General features: G+C 38.5%; 2 protein-coding genes across 3 annotated transcripts; one reads left to right on the top strand and one right to left on the bottom strand.

Moving 5' to 3' along the window:
• The first annotated feature begins 313 nt into the window (after positions 1-313).
• edaradd (EDAR-associated death domain) lies at positions 314-8,585 on the top strand. Of its 2 annotated transcripts, XM_088421805.1 has the most exons (7): positions 314-337; positions 1,869-1,974; positions 4,111-4,172; positions 4,455-4,497; positions 7,380-7,447; positions 7,956-8,001; positions 8,152-8,585. In XM_088421805.1, exons 2-7 carry the CDS (start codon positions 1,941-1,943, stop codon positions 8,544-8,546), a joined length of 648 nt encoding a protein of 215 aa, XP_088277931.1. In that variant the 5' UTR covers positions 314-337; positions 1,869-1,940; the 3' UTR covers positions 8,547-8,585. The 2 variants fall into 2 exon arrangements, with proteins under 2 accessions (XP_088277931.1, XP_088277932.1); XM_088421806.1 differs by lacking the exon at positions 314-337 and having other exon boundaries at positions 1,858-1,974; positions 8,155-8,585.
• Positions 8,586-9,493: 908 nt separating this feature from the next.
• Positions 9,494-16,509, bottom strand: LOC148420075 (uncharacterized). The gene is made up of 5 exons (XM_088422212.1): positions 16,401-16,509; positions 14,079-14,134; positions 13,863-13,980; positions 13,610-13,785; positions 9,494-13,354 (listed from the first exon to the last, which is right to left on the bottom strand). The coding sequence occupies exons 2-5, from the start codon at positions 14,079-14,081 to the stop codon at positions 9,812-9,814; spliced, it is 3,840 nt and encodes a 1,279-aa protein (XP_088278338.1). The 5' UTR covers positions 14,082-14,134; positions 16,401-16,509; the 3' UTR covers positions 9,494-9,811.
• Between the last annotated feature and the right edge of the window lie 1,873 nt (positions 16,510-18,382).

Below are 18,382 nucleotides of genomic sequence, written 5' to 3' on the forward strand. Positions count from 1 at the left end.
TGTTGACTATTACACGTAAAAGTCATTTGCCCTCAAAACTTTTAAATGTACTTTGAATGTAACTGTCAATTTTCACAAAAGGTCTATGTTCCATGAATGGACAAATGCATGTGTTCAATTATGTTTGTTATTTAAACAGTCCTATTCTGCAAGGCTTCAAACAGGATGTTCTCAAAGGGAAGTTGCCATTGAATTTAGTGTGTCAGAGTGTTATCAGCAGTTAGCAGCAGCGGCACAGTGGGACTAATAGTCACAAAAAAAAGTATAGAAATGGGAATTTTTTTAAAATGTCCTTGGTTCATTTCCCATCTGAACTATTTGCTACGGTACTAACTAGGTAAGAGCACAGATGGTTGGTCTGCAGGGCCTTTCTGCTTGATTACCTTCAACAGTGCCAGTCGTGTAACTGCAAGGTCATCAGTTTGGGGCCACCATTCACTGGTGTTTTGCTCCTTTAAACCCAGAAATCCTCCAGGTGATGAAGCGCCGACAAGGATTTCTCCTTGACAACCCCTGCAGCCAAACAAGGGTCTCTTGTTTACTCTACACCTTGTGTTTTGTTTGAAGCAAGTGCCACAAGTGCCCCATTTTATTGTGTCTCCTCTGCCTGGCCTTTTGTGGCCTTCTTGAAATGGAGCCCGTGATTCTGAGTGCATTTGGGAAATGCTGAGTAAATGCAATTGTGTAGCCTTGGTAGCCAACATAAAACTATGTGCAAGCTTGGATGAAGTGTACTTCCCTTTGTCATTTTATTACAGCTCGACTGCTGATTTTCTCATGGGTAAATTCAGTGAAATGAAGTTTCATCTTTTCTCGAATAATTCGGAGTTTAGCCTTACAGTATGTATTACATTCTGTAATACTATTAATTTTGATTGCCCGGTCCGTATTCTAATCTGAACCAAGAGTGGAAAATCTTAGAATAATTGATCAGGATAATCTTTCAACAATCAGACACTGCTTTCTTTGATTAGAAAGATGAAAAATGTTCAACATCAGCAAGATCGTTTCTACGTGTGTATCCACTTGATCTCCGATTTTTGTTGGATAGAGGTTGGAAAAAAAAAACTAAAGGGAAGCTTTATTTGAAAGACAGTATGAAAGTGTCGTAAAAAGCTTGTGCAGTGAAGATTTTTAAAAAAAAATGAAAAGGCAGCAACTCCAACATGTACAAACATGCAAAGAATGTGTGGCTCCTCTGGTCCCTGAAGCTGTTCACCTGTGAGTTTCCTCACCTGCCTCAGTCCCTTCTGAAGTACAGTAACAACTTCCTCATTTTATGGGAAAACATATTAATGCTTTCTGTTTTGGCGGGCACCAAACTATGTATTGATTATAATTATAACTGTCCAAAAATACCACATTAGACGATTTAGAAAGTGTTAGGATTCATATTATCAAATACAATAGTGTTTGTTTACATTTGAAAGTTAGTTACACAGCAGGGTTGAATAATAGCAAGCGGTATAAAATGGCACACTCAGTTCCCACGCATTAGCTGTGTTTCATTGAATTGCTTCTTATTTGTTGTCTCCAAATATTTTTCATGTAAATATGGAATTACGGAGGGCTGACATCATCAGAGGACTCTTGTACAGTAACGTGTACAAACACAGTTATGTGTAGTTTGGATTTATTGTTATTATTTTACAATTATATTAACCCTAGAACAAAATGTAACAAAACAGGGGTATGTTTTCTCACCGTTGATGGTAAATAGAAACAGATTGGGTCAAGCAAATTAAGTGCTATTCCTTTTACATTTCATCGCCCCTCCCATGAAGGTAACATTTACGAGCAGCACTTGAACGTAGCGTTAAAATGACGCTACCTACCTGTTCCTTTTGAAGAGGATTCTCTTGCTTCAGGTGCCGCCACTGGCTGGCATCAACATCTTTTAACGCACTTCACTGACTTGGAGTACTGGAGAGACTTCAAAAATGAGCACTTTGAGAGCATGCAAAGAACAATTTGGTAAGTGCCATAGATCATTTTTCTGTGCTATTTAGATGTGAAACTAAATACAGTACACAGTTGAATCATATTTGGTTCAGTAATTACTGTACAGTATACATGGATTTTAAAATTCATGTGCACTCCTAATGTTGAAGATAGATAGATAGATAGATAGATAGATAGATAGATAGATAGATAGATAGATAGATAGATAGATAGATAGATAGATAGATAGATGATTAAAATATGTAAGATGTCAAAATAGCTATGTCAAATTTGAAAATAGAAAAAACAGCTTCAAAAATACACTTTTGCACTGTCAAAGCATTGTAGACAGGCAATATAGAAGACATTAAAATAGTTGAAGTAAAAAATGTGTTTGAAAATATGGTAAAAGCTTGCTTCAAAATGATGTTTTTTGATCAGACAGGCAATAACAAAGTATTTTAAGAAAGAATAAAAACAGGGCTGCACAGTGGTCATTGTGCAGAAGCCGTGGGTTTGAGTCAGTGCTCTGGTCTTTTGTGTGGGGTTTGCAGGTTATCCCTGTGCCTGTGTGTGTTTTCTCTGGGTGCTCAGGTTTCCTCTCACATTTCAAAAAGATACAGGTTAAGTTAGTTGGCCACTCAATCGTCCTCAGTGCCCTATAATTGGCTGTTAATGTTGTATCCTATTTATTGCCTTGGGATAAATATGTACCGTAACCAAGTATCGTATGGAGTCACTACCTGGCCTTATTTCAAGGTATCGGTCCTCACAATGCCAACCTATTCTAGAATCAGGCGCTTTCTTGGAGCAGTTTTACTATCACCAACTCAAACTGGAATCACAAATTAGAAGAATCGAAAATTGCCGGTCACTTTATGAGATTTGAAGGAAAATGCTAAATTTTAATGGACAGGTCTTTCCTTAAAATGATCTGCCATTGAGTTTTTGTGATTGTTTCACAGGAGGCATGGGTGGTCAAATAGTAGACTATTAGATTCACCTGCATGGAATTATACACCATAAGAAATGTATTATCATGCGGTTTGTATTTCATCTCTTGAGTGTTATCCTGAGCATGTAGTAGCATGTTCTCGCATTCCCAGAAACGGAGAAACAATGCTCAACTGATCTAGGGTTTAAAAGGGCCTTTGAGCTCCTTTGCAAAATGTTGAATTCTTATTTTTTGCAAAATGTTGAATTCTTATTTTTTTTCTAAGTTCATCATGGATGCACATTGCTATTTGTGTCTTTTTTTGTTATCTTTGATTTGCTAGCATGAACTTGAGATACAAATGAAAGGTGGCAGTAAACGTAACTCGACTGATTTTGAGTATGTTATAGTTTACAATCAAAGTCGACATAAAGCCAAGAGGATTACACATTTTGTACTGTGTTTGAAACAAAGATTTAGCTCAGTCTGCTAGTCGAAACGCTAATGCTAACACTAAAAAGAAACATATATAATAGTAATAGTAAGACATGTAATTTGTAGAGTACTTTTTGAGAACCCAAAGATGCTTTATTGTTTTAGAATAATTAAGCAAAAATATATAGACAAGTTCACCTAAATCTAATAAAACAAAATAGAAAAAGTATGCTTAAACAGCAGGCATCCATTGTTACAATCAAGGATATGAGTGACACCGGTATGCGTAATGCAGAAGAAATAAAAGTGATTACAGCTAAAGAAGTGAAAAGTGTCATTTTGTTCTTTAAATATTTAAGTGTTGGTATTTACGTGTTGTGGATGTGTTTTGGGTTTTATTAGTGTTAATTATTATTAGTGGTTTTGGGTTGTATTAGTGCTCTCAGTAATGTATGTATTCTTTATCCTCAGAAAGGAGCTGAGACGGCTATATAGTAGTGAGATCCATGTAGAGTCCATGGACTATATATCTCGTCTGTTCTCAGGTAGCCATGGCTGGCAATTAAGCACAATATTATAGAGTGCTGTTTTTATTGGTAGAGAAGCATTTAAAAGGATATATGTATTTATTTAGGAACAGATTACCAGTAATGAAATTTTCCTTTATTACAATGGGGAAACATGATTTGAGGTATGAAAATTTTGTGTTACGAACTTAGTCACGGAACAAATTAGGCGTATATCAAGGCACCACTGTATCGACAGTTTATAAATGTAACAAATCTCCCTGTGTTTGGAAGTGGACAGAATCAGCTCGGAACCAGTGGAGGACACTGACACCACCACATTTGTGGCAGAATTTGTGAGTACGGTACTTTTTTCATTTATTCTTTACTTTAGCCTTTGCACTTGTGTCTTTTGCTATAGCTCTAAGATGTAGAAGTGAAAAAACCGCTGCAAGCGCACTGGGGCTCACTGAGGAACAAGTTCCAGCCTGCTATTTAATGTCTTTGTACAGTTATTTTCTTCCTTAGTTGCAGACTGATGTGTGTGAGCTACTTTCGAAGCTTTCACAAAAGGCGTCTTTATTTTTAGCTTGATTTATTTTGCTATTATTAACTGGTCTATTTTTTTTCTGTCGCAGTCTTTAGAAGCCAATTATCCCGTGCAAGTCACTGATCCTAATGGTAAGTAAGTTACTCAAAGCACCAAACAGCACAATCCAGTGCAATCAATTTTGGGCAGCTTGTTGACCTTCAGTTTATTAGGATTTGTCAGCTTTTTCATGATTTGCTTTTGCAAATAGACAGAACAGTCAGGAATCGAGCGTGACATCATCAATGGTCATGTGGCTTATCACTTCAAGCCACAATTCTCAAAATAGAGTACAAATATCCATAGTTGCAATGGTACTTTCATGGTACACGGAAGATTAATTTGATGGTTACAAAAGAAAATGAGAACACTTAAAATATAATATTGAATCAAACATATCAGAATGAGGCTTTTAGCTACACATTTCAACTGTTTTTAGAAAACTAAAAAAAACTTTGAAGCATCTTCAAAAGAAAAACTATTGAAAGCTAATACATCTCTAAAATAATTAAAACTAAATAATCAAAGTAATATATGAATGATATAAAAACTAGCAATAATTTAAAAAATATATATAATCCTGGTTATAGCACTTTAACAAAAGGCGGGTCAAAATAACCCAATTATGAGTCAAAAAAGGAGCGACCCAATATTTGTGTCAGTTTGACCCAACTTTCTGCATTGTTTTATTTAAAACAACCGTTTTTTCAAACCCTATCTTTGTAAAATGATTTCCTCGTTTTTGATGAAAATTTGGACCTTCTATGTTAGATTGTATGTTAGAGATGGTCCTAAAGCATAACCCATAAGTTGCAACTTGAATAACATCACCTTGTAATGCAATCATCTACATTCAGAGGTCCAAAGGTAAGAATTAGCTTCCACAAAATCACATTCAATAGTCAGGCTCCCTCATTAATGGTGGTCTAATGACGGATAGAGTACTTATTTCAATTATTTATGTTTGGACCGACACCCCATTCAAGTTTTGTCTCGGGAATAGTACAGCATCATAAATATTATTGTTAGATGGGCAAATGTGACCTAATACTATTTGGACTGCAACACATGGTGTACAATGAAACATTTTGTTTGGACTGAGGTGCTAAAAATGAAATGTGGCGCTGTTAAATAATATACAAATGTGGGTGTAGAAATGCATATATTATTGACCATTTCTAGAATTCCTTTTTTCTGTCTGGGATCTTTTTTCATCACAGGTTCTATTATTAGAGCTGGACTGTATTCAGTGCCCTGCTGATGTCAGCACAAGGGTTCAAAATGTCAATAGTCACAATCATTCGCTAGAGCCAACTTGTTCTTCATTTCAGGCTTTTCTTATCAATGCATTGACGCGTTTTACAATCAAGAATCCCGTGCCGACTAATGACATTCAATACCATCATTTTGTCTGACTTCCTGCCTCACCCATTCTGGTATGTGAAACGTGATACTGCAGAGTGGTGGTGGGAGCTCAATGGATAAAACAGACTATTTGAGATTAAAGATTAGAATGGCTGCTCAATTTCATCTAGAATGATGATGACAACAAAAAAACAAGCGGGAAGAAAATCAGAGATTAAAATAGTTGCAAACATCCATCCATCCATTTTCTAGAGCCGCTTATCCTCACTAGAGTAGCAGGCTTGCTGGTGCCTATCCCAGCTGGCGGGGGACAACACCCTGGGCAGGTTGCCAGCCAATCGCAGGGCACCCTGGGACAAACAACAAGCTACAATGACAAAATATGGCTGCAAGGTAACGTCACAATGGAAGTGGTTACACAAGTGGGCGGTACCTAAAGACATTGACGAGTGAGTCACGGCACAGTGATGCAAAATCAATAATCGTAGTTAAGGAGCGAGAGAGAGACAGACAGAGAATGAGTATGGGTTTGGGTTCATCTCTATTTCAATCCTCATATAATATGTCAATAGTAATTTCAGCGATGTACAGTATTATTACCGTTCCACTACAGTTTTATAACCTCCAGTCAATATGTAAAGTGCACCACCTCTACCGCCAGGTGTCAGTAATACCAAAGGTGTGGAGTTCAATGCTGCTATTGATGTGAAACCAAAGAGAAACGAAGACAGGGCAATAATATTCATTTGAAACGACTGTTGCATTTGTTTTGTTTTGGAAAGTTGTTGACGCTATATCGCAACACTGGTGTGTTTTTTGCAGGGTTTTTTTGGCTATTGTTTTGTTATAAGTTTGCTTCCATTTCTATTCTTCTTTTGCAAGTTTTTTTATGTCTTTGCATTTTTTGTTTGCATATTTTTTTTCTTAGTTTTTGCGACCCTAATGAGAATAAGAAAATGACAGAAAATGGATGGATGGCCGTTTGCTTGCCTCATTTCTGTGTTTGTACCATTCTCCCGGTTGCAGCGTGTGTATCCCTTTCCGTCACACGTAATTGTTTCTTTTTTTCTCAATTGTTTGGTGTCAACTCAGTCGTACTTACGAGCAAAAGACTGATGACAAGAAACTGATTCAAGAACACGTCAGACAAGGAAATGAACACAAAAACAAAACAACAATGCTATGGCCATGGTGATGAGCAATGAATTAACTCAGCACTAATAACTCAGCATCTTCACTTCATTTCTTCTGCACCTAAATATTCAATTACTGGCAGCAAGTGAGACTCAAGGAGACTCCGCCCAACAACACTCAGCATGAGGACTACACACAGAAAGAAAAAACTTGTGAATAAAAAAATAACACGTGTGTGCAGAACTGTGTTGAGGTTTGCTGTAGGTGTGACAACGGCGATTAAGGTGGAGGTGGGCATCAGGGGTCAATTTTAAGCCCCTTGCTCTTTTCAACTGTAATGAGTAGGCTGACAAATTTTGGACTTCAACTAGAACTAATGTGATGTCAAATTGAGAGAGACAGAGGAAACAGTTGGGAGCACCAAGTCTCTTCTTTTCGAAGGTCTCCAGTGTTTAAAATGAAGTATCTCCACCAGATGCTGTGACACTCCACCTAAGCTCCATGCCCTCTGGATACTTGGGGCCCTCCAACAGAATCAGGCAGGTCAGTATTAGGAGTATTACTGTATTGTTTGCACCATAAGGCATCTTTCACTCATTTAGTAACATTTCACAGTAGTAAAATTCTGTCTTTCCAGTCAGGCTGGTATTTGTCATTCCATTGTTTATATTGATAGATTTAACCAATGTGTCACCTACTAGCAGAACTAGGGTAGCCCAAAAGGCAAAATACCACAACAAATAGTTCTTTGGTTTATCTGCATATAGGATTGATGGCTGACAGTATTTATATTATAGTTTCCCAGTGACATACTACAAGGACGCTAAATATAGCTCCCAAGCTGTCATGTCAAGCTTCTGAGTCTAGTTTCTGAGTCCAGTTGTCTATATTCACTGTGGTTGCATTGGATTTCTGCTTTTCCACATTGGTGTCCGTTTTTGAGTGCAATTCTTTTCCACACAGTTAAGCTCAATATTATTTATTACCTGTGTAACTCTAAGAATAAGTTTGATCTTTAATCAAGTTACATTGACTGTGTTTTCTGTTATAGCCGAAAGATAGTGAAGAATGTACCTGCCCAACATTCATGTCACCAGGTAAAGCATTTATTCATGAATAGAATAATCAAGCAAAAATGATACTAGATTAAAATGAATGAGTAAAATAATGATTCCTCCCTAGAACAATATATTCCAATACTGCCTATCATTTCTTATTCATGTCCTCATTTGCATGTTTTTGCCAAGAAGACCACCCCAAAGAACTCCAATTAGAGCTAAACAGCCGCTGTGAGAAGTGCTGCCGACCTGCACCTCCGCCGAAGATCAGTGACCTCCTGAATGACAAAGATCTTCTGGACTTATTGCGACTAAAACTGGACCCGAACCACTGCACTGTCAAAAACTGGAAGAACTTTGCGAGCCGCTGGGGCATGAGTTACGACGAGCTCACCCTGCTGGAGCACCGGACCCAAGGTTCTCTATCCCACAGTCCCACCCAGGAGTTCCTGCTGCGTTACAACCAGAAACCTGTCACAGAGCTCACTGAACTGTGCCGCTTTTACCAGCGAATCGACGTGCTGCGATTGTTGCAGAGCTGGATGGAAAAGGATTGGCCGTCACGCTGGCAGCAAGCAAATTAGACTCCCTATTTTTTTGTTTTTTTGCTTACTCTGCTTTCTTGGTATACATGTAAATAAAAACTACTAAAAATCTTATATAAAAGCATTCCTTTTGAATGGCAGCAAATGATGTCACATTTGCTCGTTAATATGAATAATGTCCGCACTTTCAGACAGACGTTTAGAAGGCAACAGCATGATTTCGGAAGAGGATGACATTCAAGGCTTAAAATGTCAACATTGGGAAAACTCAATAGCTGGGGCGCTTGTAAGTCAAGGCACCACCGCTTTTCAAAAATTCCTCAGTTGACTGACATGTTGGAGCATAAAAAGGAAGCAGTTTGAATAGAAAGGTAAAAATATTTGTACAATAGCTTTTACTCCGGTGCGGTTCAGCGAGCAAATCTCGTCTTGCTAGTTTTCACAAAAATGCAACACATTTAAGCTAAAATTCGTACATCCATGAGCATGTATTTTTTCTTTGCCCTGGGCCGTTGTCTCATTACAGTTTTCGCCAACCTCATTATTTTGTCCCCATGTCATATCCTGACATGCCATCTTTTCTTTTAGTCTAACAAGCCAATCATATGGTTGTCATTGCAATTTATACGACAAACCAATTAAAAAAAAAAATCTTTACTTTTGCTACAAGTCACTTCAGAAATACAACTGCTTGAGTCAGACCAAAGTTTTGGCACAGCAAAATATGTTGTGCCAATTCATTTTCAGTTTTATAACCTGGGTTTTGTCCCCGCCAAAGAAGTGTTCACCTATAGCGATCGATATCTATCAAAATAAAGCGAGCGTGCTGTGGTAAAAATAGCTCTTCTGCGCAACTGCGATAAACCTTATTGACTTGTGAATGTGGATTTTTCAACTCTGCGGTTCTCAATCCGAGTCCGTACAAACTCATCTCATTACTATTGCATCCTTTTACTTCATTTTACTTTTGGGAGAAAAATCACCGATTATGTTTCAATACGCTGTTGTTTTTATTGAACACAAGATGTCAATCACATTCATTCACAGTTACTTAACTAAAGAAAAATGATGTTACTTGTCAGAAAAATGAAACAGTTAAATGTCAACAAAAGTAGCATATTTGCAGATCAATCTTTAAAAAAAAAGATCAAAATCTTTCTTTCTCTCTCTCTATATATATATATATATATGTATATAAATAACAGGTGTATGCACATGGTTTGGCGAAACGGCTGTCCTCGTATGGCCTTCTCTTGGCTGGGGTCTGCTTTATGTGTCCCACGGTAGCAGTAAGCATCTGAATGCTAGACATCGAGTCCAAGCATATTGGAGAGGCCTACAGATAATTTGCTACTTTCATCTGTTTCATCGGCCAATCTTGCCGGATCTATCAAGCCCGTTGGGAACTCCGGCTTTTCCACTTTGAAAGTCCCTCCTCGAACGAAACCGGAGTCTCCATCTCCTGCAAAGGCACTGAGACTCTCCGAAGCCATCTTCAAGGTCACTGCTTTGTCCTCTGTTGGTGAGGTGTCAGTCGACGGTACTTTCTCCATTGCCATTTTCAGCCTCTCCATGATGTCGATCCTTTCTCCGTTTCTTGATGGGGCATTTACTACCGGTAAACGGATTCCTTTGCTCATGACATAATCCTTGGCCTCATTGTCAAATTTGGACAGGTTAAAGATGTCTGGAGTTTCTGTTTTCATTTCTACGCAGTTTCTGGGCAAGGTGTGGATTCTGAATTTGGGAGCATTCACTTCAGCGTTCTCGTTATACTCTTCAGCGTCGATCGAGTGGGATTTAAATCCCCATTTAAAGGGCCATTTGAATTTACTCTTGGGAGAATCTTTGATTTCTACATCCCCAGCTATTTCAGGGGAAGACATTACCGGAGGTGAGACTGAACCATCAAGGGACAGTTTTGGACTGAGTTGTCTAGGTTTTGATCCAGAGAAGCTTAGTTTTGGAACTTTGAAATGTGGCAATTTGGGCTTTTCAAGATCAGCTTCTACTTCTGGTCCTTTTATGTTACCTCTCAACTTTGGAGCGCTTAAATCTACTGCAGGAACAGATATGTTTGAATCTGCTTTGGGTGTGCCTATGTTGACATGGGGCGTGTCCAGTCCAGCCTGAAGTGATGGATGAACACTGGGGACCCCTACTCCAGAGCTTGAAAGATCTAGCTTGGGGAGCTTATAATGAGGCAACGCAAAATCCCCTAGCTGGGAGTCTAAACCTAGAACTGGTGTTTTTAGCTGTGCATCTGGGCCTTTAAGATCTGCAGTGGGAATATTGATACCCACATTTGGAACTTGACTATTGAGCCTGACGTCAGGTGCTTCCAGGTCAACATTTGGAAATTTGGTGCCAATGCTGGGTGCATGGAGATTCCCAAGACTCAGGTCTGGGTTTTTAATGTTTACATCTGCTTTGGGCAGATTGATGTCTACACCCGGGTTTGTAATTTGAGGGCCAGAAAGATTCAACCGTCCTAATCCCATGTCAGCACTGGGTAGGTCAACACCTGCGCCATTTAAATCTGCTTTCGGTAGACTTACATCAGGAGCAGAAAACCCCCCATCCATCCTGGTACCCGACAAATTCAAGTGGGGTGCATTTATATCAAGAGGAGCAAGGTTAAGATGTGGACCCTTGACATCGGCATCAATATCAAGATTAGGCTTTTCAAACTTTGGCCCTGACAGGGATGGCAATTTCAGTTTGGGAAATTTGTGATTTCCAATTGAAACCTCTGGAGACTGAAGATTCACATCTGGTGCATCAAGAGTACCTCCAACCTTTGGTGTTGACAAGGATAGATTAGGTGTTTTCAGATCTAAATTCGGAGTATCTGCAGCTAGATTAGGAACATCGACATTGGCATCAACATTTGGAGCTTTTAAAGTGGTATCAACTTGTGGGCCTTTGACTTTTGGCCATTTTGGCATTTTAATTTTTGGCAACTTCACCTTAGTATCAATTGGTTCAATGTTTGCATCGCAACCGTTGAGGTCTAAATCAGGGCCTCTGATATTAGCATTAGGTTTCCTAAAATTGAGGTCTGGACCGTCAATACTTGATGAAATACCAACATCTCTCATTCGTAAATCCATATCAGGTGCATTGACATCCACATCTGGCACTTTGACGTCACCATCAATATCAGGTTTTCGAAATTTAAGTGTACCAAACTTCTTGAGCCATTTGAATTTTCCAGATGGAGCATCAGCATCAATGTCTAAATTGGGCCCATTCAAAGCTGCAGTTTTTAGTTTTAGATCTGGTGCATTTAGATCAGTATCCAACTTTGGACCCGTGAGACTCAGGTCAGGTGTTGAAACATTAGCGTCCAAATCTGGACCATTAATCTTTGGACCTGAGAGGGACCATTTTGGCTTTTTCATGGTGGGCCACTTGATCTTTCCAGATGCATCGATGTCAGGGGTCGTAACATCAACATTAGCTTTGGGCAAATTCACATCAGGCCCATGTAGTGATGTCTGTGAAGTAGAAAGACTAAGGTGAGGGGTTTTTACGTCGGTATCAAGGTCAACATTTGGGGTTTTCACCTTTGGTCCAACAAGCCAAAACTTTGGCTTTTTCATCGTTGGGAACTTAAGTCTACCTGATGGAGCCTCCATGTCCACATTTGGTGCGTTGATATCTAGATTGGCCTTAGGTAAGTTCAGGTCAAGATCCGGTGCATCAATGGCACCATCAATGGTTGGACCAGAGAGACCAATATCTGGTGTGCTTACATCTGTGTTCAATTTGAGGTCAGGTGCTTTGGGTTTCTTCAGCTTCAGGTGCCAGTTTTTTTTCACAAATGGAGAACCAATGCCAAGATTTGGGGTCTCAACATCTAAATCTGGACTTTTTAAGTCAGCTTTTGGAAGGGCCATCTGAGCATTTATGCCACTCCCAAGCTTTGGAGTTGACACATCTAAATCGGGTGTACTCAGGCCTGCGTCTACATCTAAGTCTGCTTTTGGGCCTTTTAATTTTGGTATCTTCCATTTTTGATGAGGCCAGACAAATTTACCATCCAAATGCGGCTCGTGCATGTCAAACTCAGGGCCTTTAAGGTCAGCATTTGGCATATTAACATCAATTTTTGGTGCGTGTAATCCGCCCTCCACTTTGGGGACAGATAAATTGACCTCTGGTGAGCTCAGGTCAGCATCCAAGTCCACATCAGCTTTTGCGCCAGGAAGTTTGGGCTTCTTCAACTTCAAATGCGGAGCCCTCCACCTTGGGTTGAGCCGCTTAAAAGGATCTGCTGATACATCAATGTCAGCATCCGGGGTTCCAAGTGTGACACCAGGACCATTTAAATCCACTTTGGGACCATTCAGATCCAAACTTGTTTTATTAAAATCTACATTTGGTGTGTTCAGGTTGAGGCCATTTGATTCTCCGTTCACAGAAGGAAGGTTCAAACCACCACCCACCATTGGTGTTTCAACCATAGGCACATCAAATTTCGGCATTGAGAAGTGTGGAGCTTTGTAATGGACGTTACCTGTCGTTACTTGTGGTTTGTCAATGTCAAGTGTAGCATTGTGATTGCTGAGGTGATGACTTGGCAAAATGACATTGGGTGTTGTGAGGGCGCCATCAAGATCTGGACTAGCCTTTGCAAGGGAGGATAATGTGTACTCTGCACCAGCATCAGCTGACAGCCTAGTGAAATTGACATTAGGAAGGTCATTGACCTCAAAACCATTTGAGTTGCTCCCAACAGCCTGAGCAGCATGTAACTTTGCTGCTAGGCCACCAAGAGAGGAAAGATGTTTCTCAGATGATATATCCATATCTGTCATCTTGATGAAGCCACCACTGACCACCTGTTGATAAAAACAAGGTTAAAAAATATTTTCAAAGGTTCCGGATCTTGGATTTGGTATGATGGAACGCACTACAAAGTCTTTTAACTGTAACCAAGTTAAGCATCCCTGTAAATATAACATCTCTCAAATGTCATTTTCTTCTTCTCTTTTTTTTTTACAATACAGTAAATACATTGTGATTCTTTGGTTGTTGTTTTTTTTTTTTTTTACTCTGAAGCATTGCTCCTTATTAGCTTTAAGGACAACATTTACCTCTGATGAGTCTTGAAGGCCTAATCCCAATGAGCTCAGGCTGGTGCTGGCGCTGAGCTCCTTCTTCGTCACCACCTTCATGTTGCTATCATAGGACTCGAGTGCCTTCAGAATATTTTGCACTTCATTTTGGCTGAGGTGATCCAGGTGTATCGTGGCTGCTACTATGTCATCCCCTGAAACAATTAGGAATTCCTGAAACTAGAATCAAACATTTCTAGTAGATAATGGAAAAATTTACCGATTGCCTTACCTGCCTGCACGCCAGTGGTTTCAACAATTGTGCCCATTGGAAGAGATCGAAGGACCTCTCCTTTTCCAGAGGTATCCAAGATCAGACCTTCTGGAAAGTTGTTCATGTTGTCGCCGCTCTTGATTATAGAATGGGTATATGCTGTAACTTACTTCTGAGACTCAAATAAAGTAATTTTCACGATCACATTTTGTTTAGATAGTTTCTCTTGCTTACCATTTTTTCTTAGGTGTATGAAGACATCATACGGAAGCTCCTCTGTGCATGTATTTCTGAAAAACAGGAAAAACAATTTTCTTCAGAGATAACACATGACACTATGAGCCACATTTAATGTATGAATACAATGTTAAGTATTTGTGAACCCCTGCGGAGGCCCTTTCATATATCATATTTTTAGGACTATAAACTGCACTGGACTGTAACGACAACAATTTGAGAGAAAATATATATTTTTTTTATGTATAGGCTAGGGTTGTATAGTACTATAAGTTACAGTTTGTAACATCAGATATTTACGTAGAAAGCTGGTACATGGACATTTTTACAATATTTGTTTTCATTTGAAACTGTTTTTTCAAACTGCCCGTTTACAGCAACATCATGTCTTCAAGAGACTGAATATGCCTGCATAGTTAGAAATAAGAACAGCACCAACACACTTTCAATACAGATTGAACATGCATGCTTGTTTAGAAATAAGAGCAGAAACAACATGATTTTAACTTAACACTGACACACTTTGATTTTTAGAATGCTGCACCATCACAACAGTAACATGGCTGATTTTATTTACTGATCCAAAGTGGAATAGCATTTCAAACTCCAAATCAGTACTTTGATTGCTTATTCTTCTGTTTCCATTCGTTTAGCAGGAGATCGCCCCCAGGTGGCTGGTTAAAAAAAAAAAACTGCAGATATGCCCCACTGGACTGCAAGCCACAGGCTTCAAAGTTTGATAAAAAGTGATGGCTTATGGTCCAAAGTTTACAGTAATATGTTATAGGCAAATTTAGATAAACAAAAAATATGTGAGGATAGTCTAATTTAAAAACTATAAATTATTTCTTGTCATTTCTATCTTCAGTATATGTAATAGGCAAAAAAGGTGTCTTATGATTTTCTATTCTTGCTAAATTTCACTACATTTTTTATTACATGTTTAATGCAGTTTTGGAGCTCTCTTATTTGGTTACGTAATCTAGATTCCTGCATAAAACAATACATCAGAACAAAGATACCCAACCATCCCTACTTTGAATTAATCTTTTTTCTATTTTGTTTGCATGTGCTTCGTGTTCCTGAGTGAGACACAGAAACAACAACACCTTTTAACACCGCTCCTCAAGAATTCGAGGCCTCCGCAGGGGAATGCATGCATGTGGACCAGTCGGTTTGCATTCCCTCACATGCTGCACTGATCGACACGCGCATTCCGTCACATAACAGTCTGTCTGTCAACCACACCCCAACATCTCCGCATGTAAATTCAACCAGGTACATTGCAACACCTCTACAGAAAAAAAAGTGACAGTGCATACCCAAGGGGAACAAGTCACCAGAAAACTCTGGCTAATGCCAACAAAACCTACCCAAAATATTTTAGCTTTCCACACAACATAGTGTTTTTTTTAAGTAAAATGTACTTCATGTACAATAATTGACTGAATCTGTCAAATATAAAATCACCACATTATAGAGAAAAAAACACATATATCACATTCATCAGATATTTATGCGCATTTTCAGTGACTGCTAAATCACTATTTAACTACTGTATGTATGCTTGTATATATATATATATATATATATATATGCCAAATCAAAGAAATGGCACATTTATGGTATTCATGTGCAGAACAGTACTCGTGTGTGTAAAATGACAACAACTCATTGCATCATATGCTCTTGAAAAGAGCAATACCTTTTGGAATAGTAAGTGTAAATCCACTGACAAATCAAAATCAAATCAAATCTTTTACACTTTAAAGTCTACAGTAAATGATCGTTTGCATTGTATCACACCCTATGTTTAACACATGTATTGAATTGTCTTGCACTTGGTGAAACATTTTTTGCGTTTTTTTTCAATGAACATTTGAACTCCATAGCTCTGGGAAGCCTCATTTGGAGAAAAACGCAAAAAAATTTCCACAGCGTAATATTCTTTTTTATTTTTTTTCTTCAACGATGAATTCTGTAAAAATAGCATGAAAAATAGACTGACACTGCTTCACTGCATTTAAAATTGCTTCACAGTTTTTCATCCGTTTCGCAACCTGCGTTTTTACCAAGTGGTTCATTGCTATTGGCCCATACTCATATACACACATGATATGCATAAGATAAACAACATCAATACAAATGGAAACAAACTGGTTTAAATAAGCACATGTGCAAAATCAATACACTCTTCCATAAAGCCTGAAATACTCAGTTCTTTAAATTGCGTCCAATTCAGATTAAGAATTCAATAATTATGTATTCATCATATTCTTATGGGACTCTAAAGCCAGTCAAAGTCATCAGTGCACTCACTGTATACTGCTTCCAGGGACGCCACCACCTAAGGCCAGCAGAGACAACTCTCCTCTTTGGTGTGTTCGTCTTCCTCTGTCACAAGGATGGGAAGGATCTGCCAGTTAAATGCCTCAAAGCTTGATGGCAACCAGGAAAACTGGCTGGGCCGCATCAGTGCTGCCTCTCCTTGTGCCTCCTTTCTCCTTGCAACATACACACACCTCAGTTGAAAAGTATGTTGGACAGAGCGCCGCGCAGGCCTTTTGGCAGTCGAAACCTGACAAGAAGTACATAGAGAAAAAGGCACTGCAGAGAGAAACACACCACTCCTTTGTAACTGGACTAACCAGGTTTATAAAAAAAAAAAAAAAAAAAAAAAAACTACACAAACCCTCCATTCTATTTCCATGAATGGTTGTCTCAATATCTTGGTGACATTTTGCCTTTCATTACAGCTGTTGCAAGGTGACTTGTTTTGTTTTCTACTGCATAGCAAAACCTGAGTTCACCTATCACAGGGGTAGTCTTGAATAGTCTTCAAGATACTGTGTGTCATGCAGCTATCATATATTTTCGGGCAGTCAACTTTGATGTGTGAACTTATTTGATCATATTGATCACACTTTTTTTGACTGCACGATCATTTATGTTAATTATGGATGGATTCATTACAGGCGGCGCAATCCAGATTGCTATGAGGTCAGAGATCAGGTCAATGTATAGCATTGCTGTTCAAACACGAATGATGAGATTCCAACTGGTGTGCTCAGGGGTTACTTTTGTTGAAAATATTACTTCGATGGGACTTTCTGGGAAAAAAAAATCTAATTCACATTATATATATATATATATATATATATATATATTTTATTTATTTATTTTTTTTTTTCAACAAAAGCATGACGGATTGTGTTTGGTATAAAAACGCTTTATGACCACAGGCAAATGATAAAAATTAACCAAACACAAAAGTTAATGACACACTTCCCAGGCTCCGCCCTCTCAAACACACATGGAGTGTGTACAGTGAAGTAGAAGACAACACATATTTATAGATGTCTTAATGTGCTTGAAAACATGTTCAAATGTGGTTAAAGACTAAATAATCAAAACACAGGCTATGCGCAAGTCAAAATGTTTTTTTTAATTTAGCCTACAAGCACAGTATGTTTGAACACGTTTGCACAAACATTTAAACGTATTACCCAGTCAAAAATGTTAACTACACATTGGCACTTAGTGTATAGTGCATAGTGCAGTATATCTCCTTAAAGCTCAGTTAGCTTTCTCTATACCAGCTTGCACACCTATTCAGACTAGACCAGTTGGAAGAGGATTTGCAACATTTGTTTCATCTTAACTCACTCACAGGTGTAATATAACGTGAAATAAAGATTATGTAATACACGGTGTTACAGTGACGCGCTTGTAAAGGCCCTAACAAAAGTCTGCTTTTTTTGTAAAATGCGCACTAAGCTAAGAGCATGAGTCACTACCCTGCCCAGTTGGCAAATTATTACAATGCAGTGACAATGCACGAGTTGGAGAAGGGCGTAGGCAATCGGAAGAGAGAAGTGAAACAACTAACCACAGCTGACTGATTTCTTTTAAGTCACAGCAAGTACAGTGATTATTTATATGAAAAATGATCAATTATGACAATTAGTATTCTATTCACTGATAGGATGTCATGTTGGAATGCTAACGTAATAATGCCTAATGTGTCCTGTATTTGATGTCATACCAGTATTATATTGAATTTGAAGTTATATTTTTCATCCAGATACAGTCCCATCTACACAGAAATAGAACCATTGATGGAGGACTGGTTTTGTTTGCTAGAGGTTTAACAGAAGTCTAGATTGTCCATGTTATTCCTGATACTCTATCTTTAATTCCGTGTCATTTCTCAAGGTTAGGGGGGAGAGTCAAAAAATACATAAATAAAGATTCTAAAGTATCTGGTTCAAAAGAATGCAAAGCAAATGGAACTGAATATG

Source organism: Hippichthys cyanospilos, chromosome 8, assembly GCF_059441005.1.
Source record: "Hippichthys cyanospilos isolate Australia breed blue-spotted pipefish chromosome 8, RoL_Hcya_1.0, whole genome shotgun sequence".
In the NCBI taxonomy this organism is placed as follows: Eukaryota; Metazoa; Chordata; class Actinopteri; order Syngnathiformes; family Syngnathidae; genus Hippichthys; species Hippichthys cyanospilos.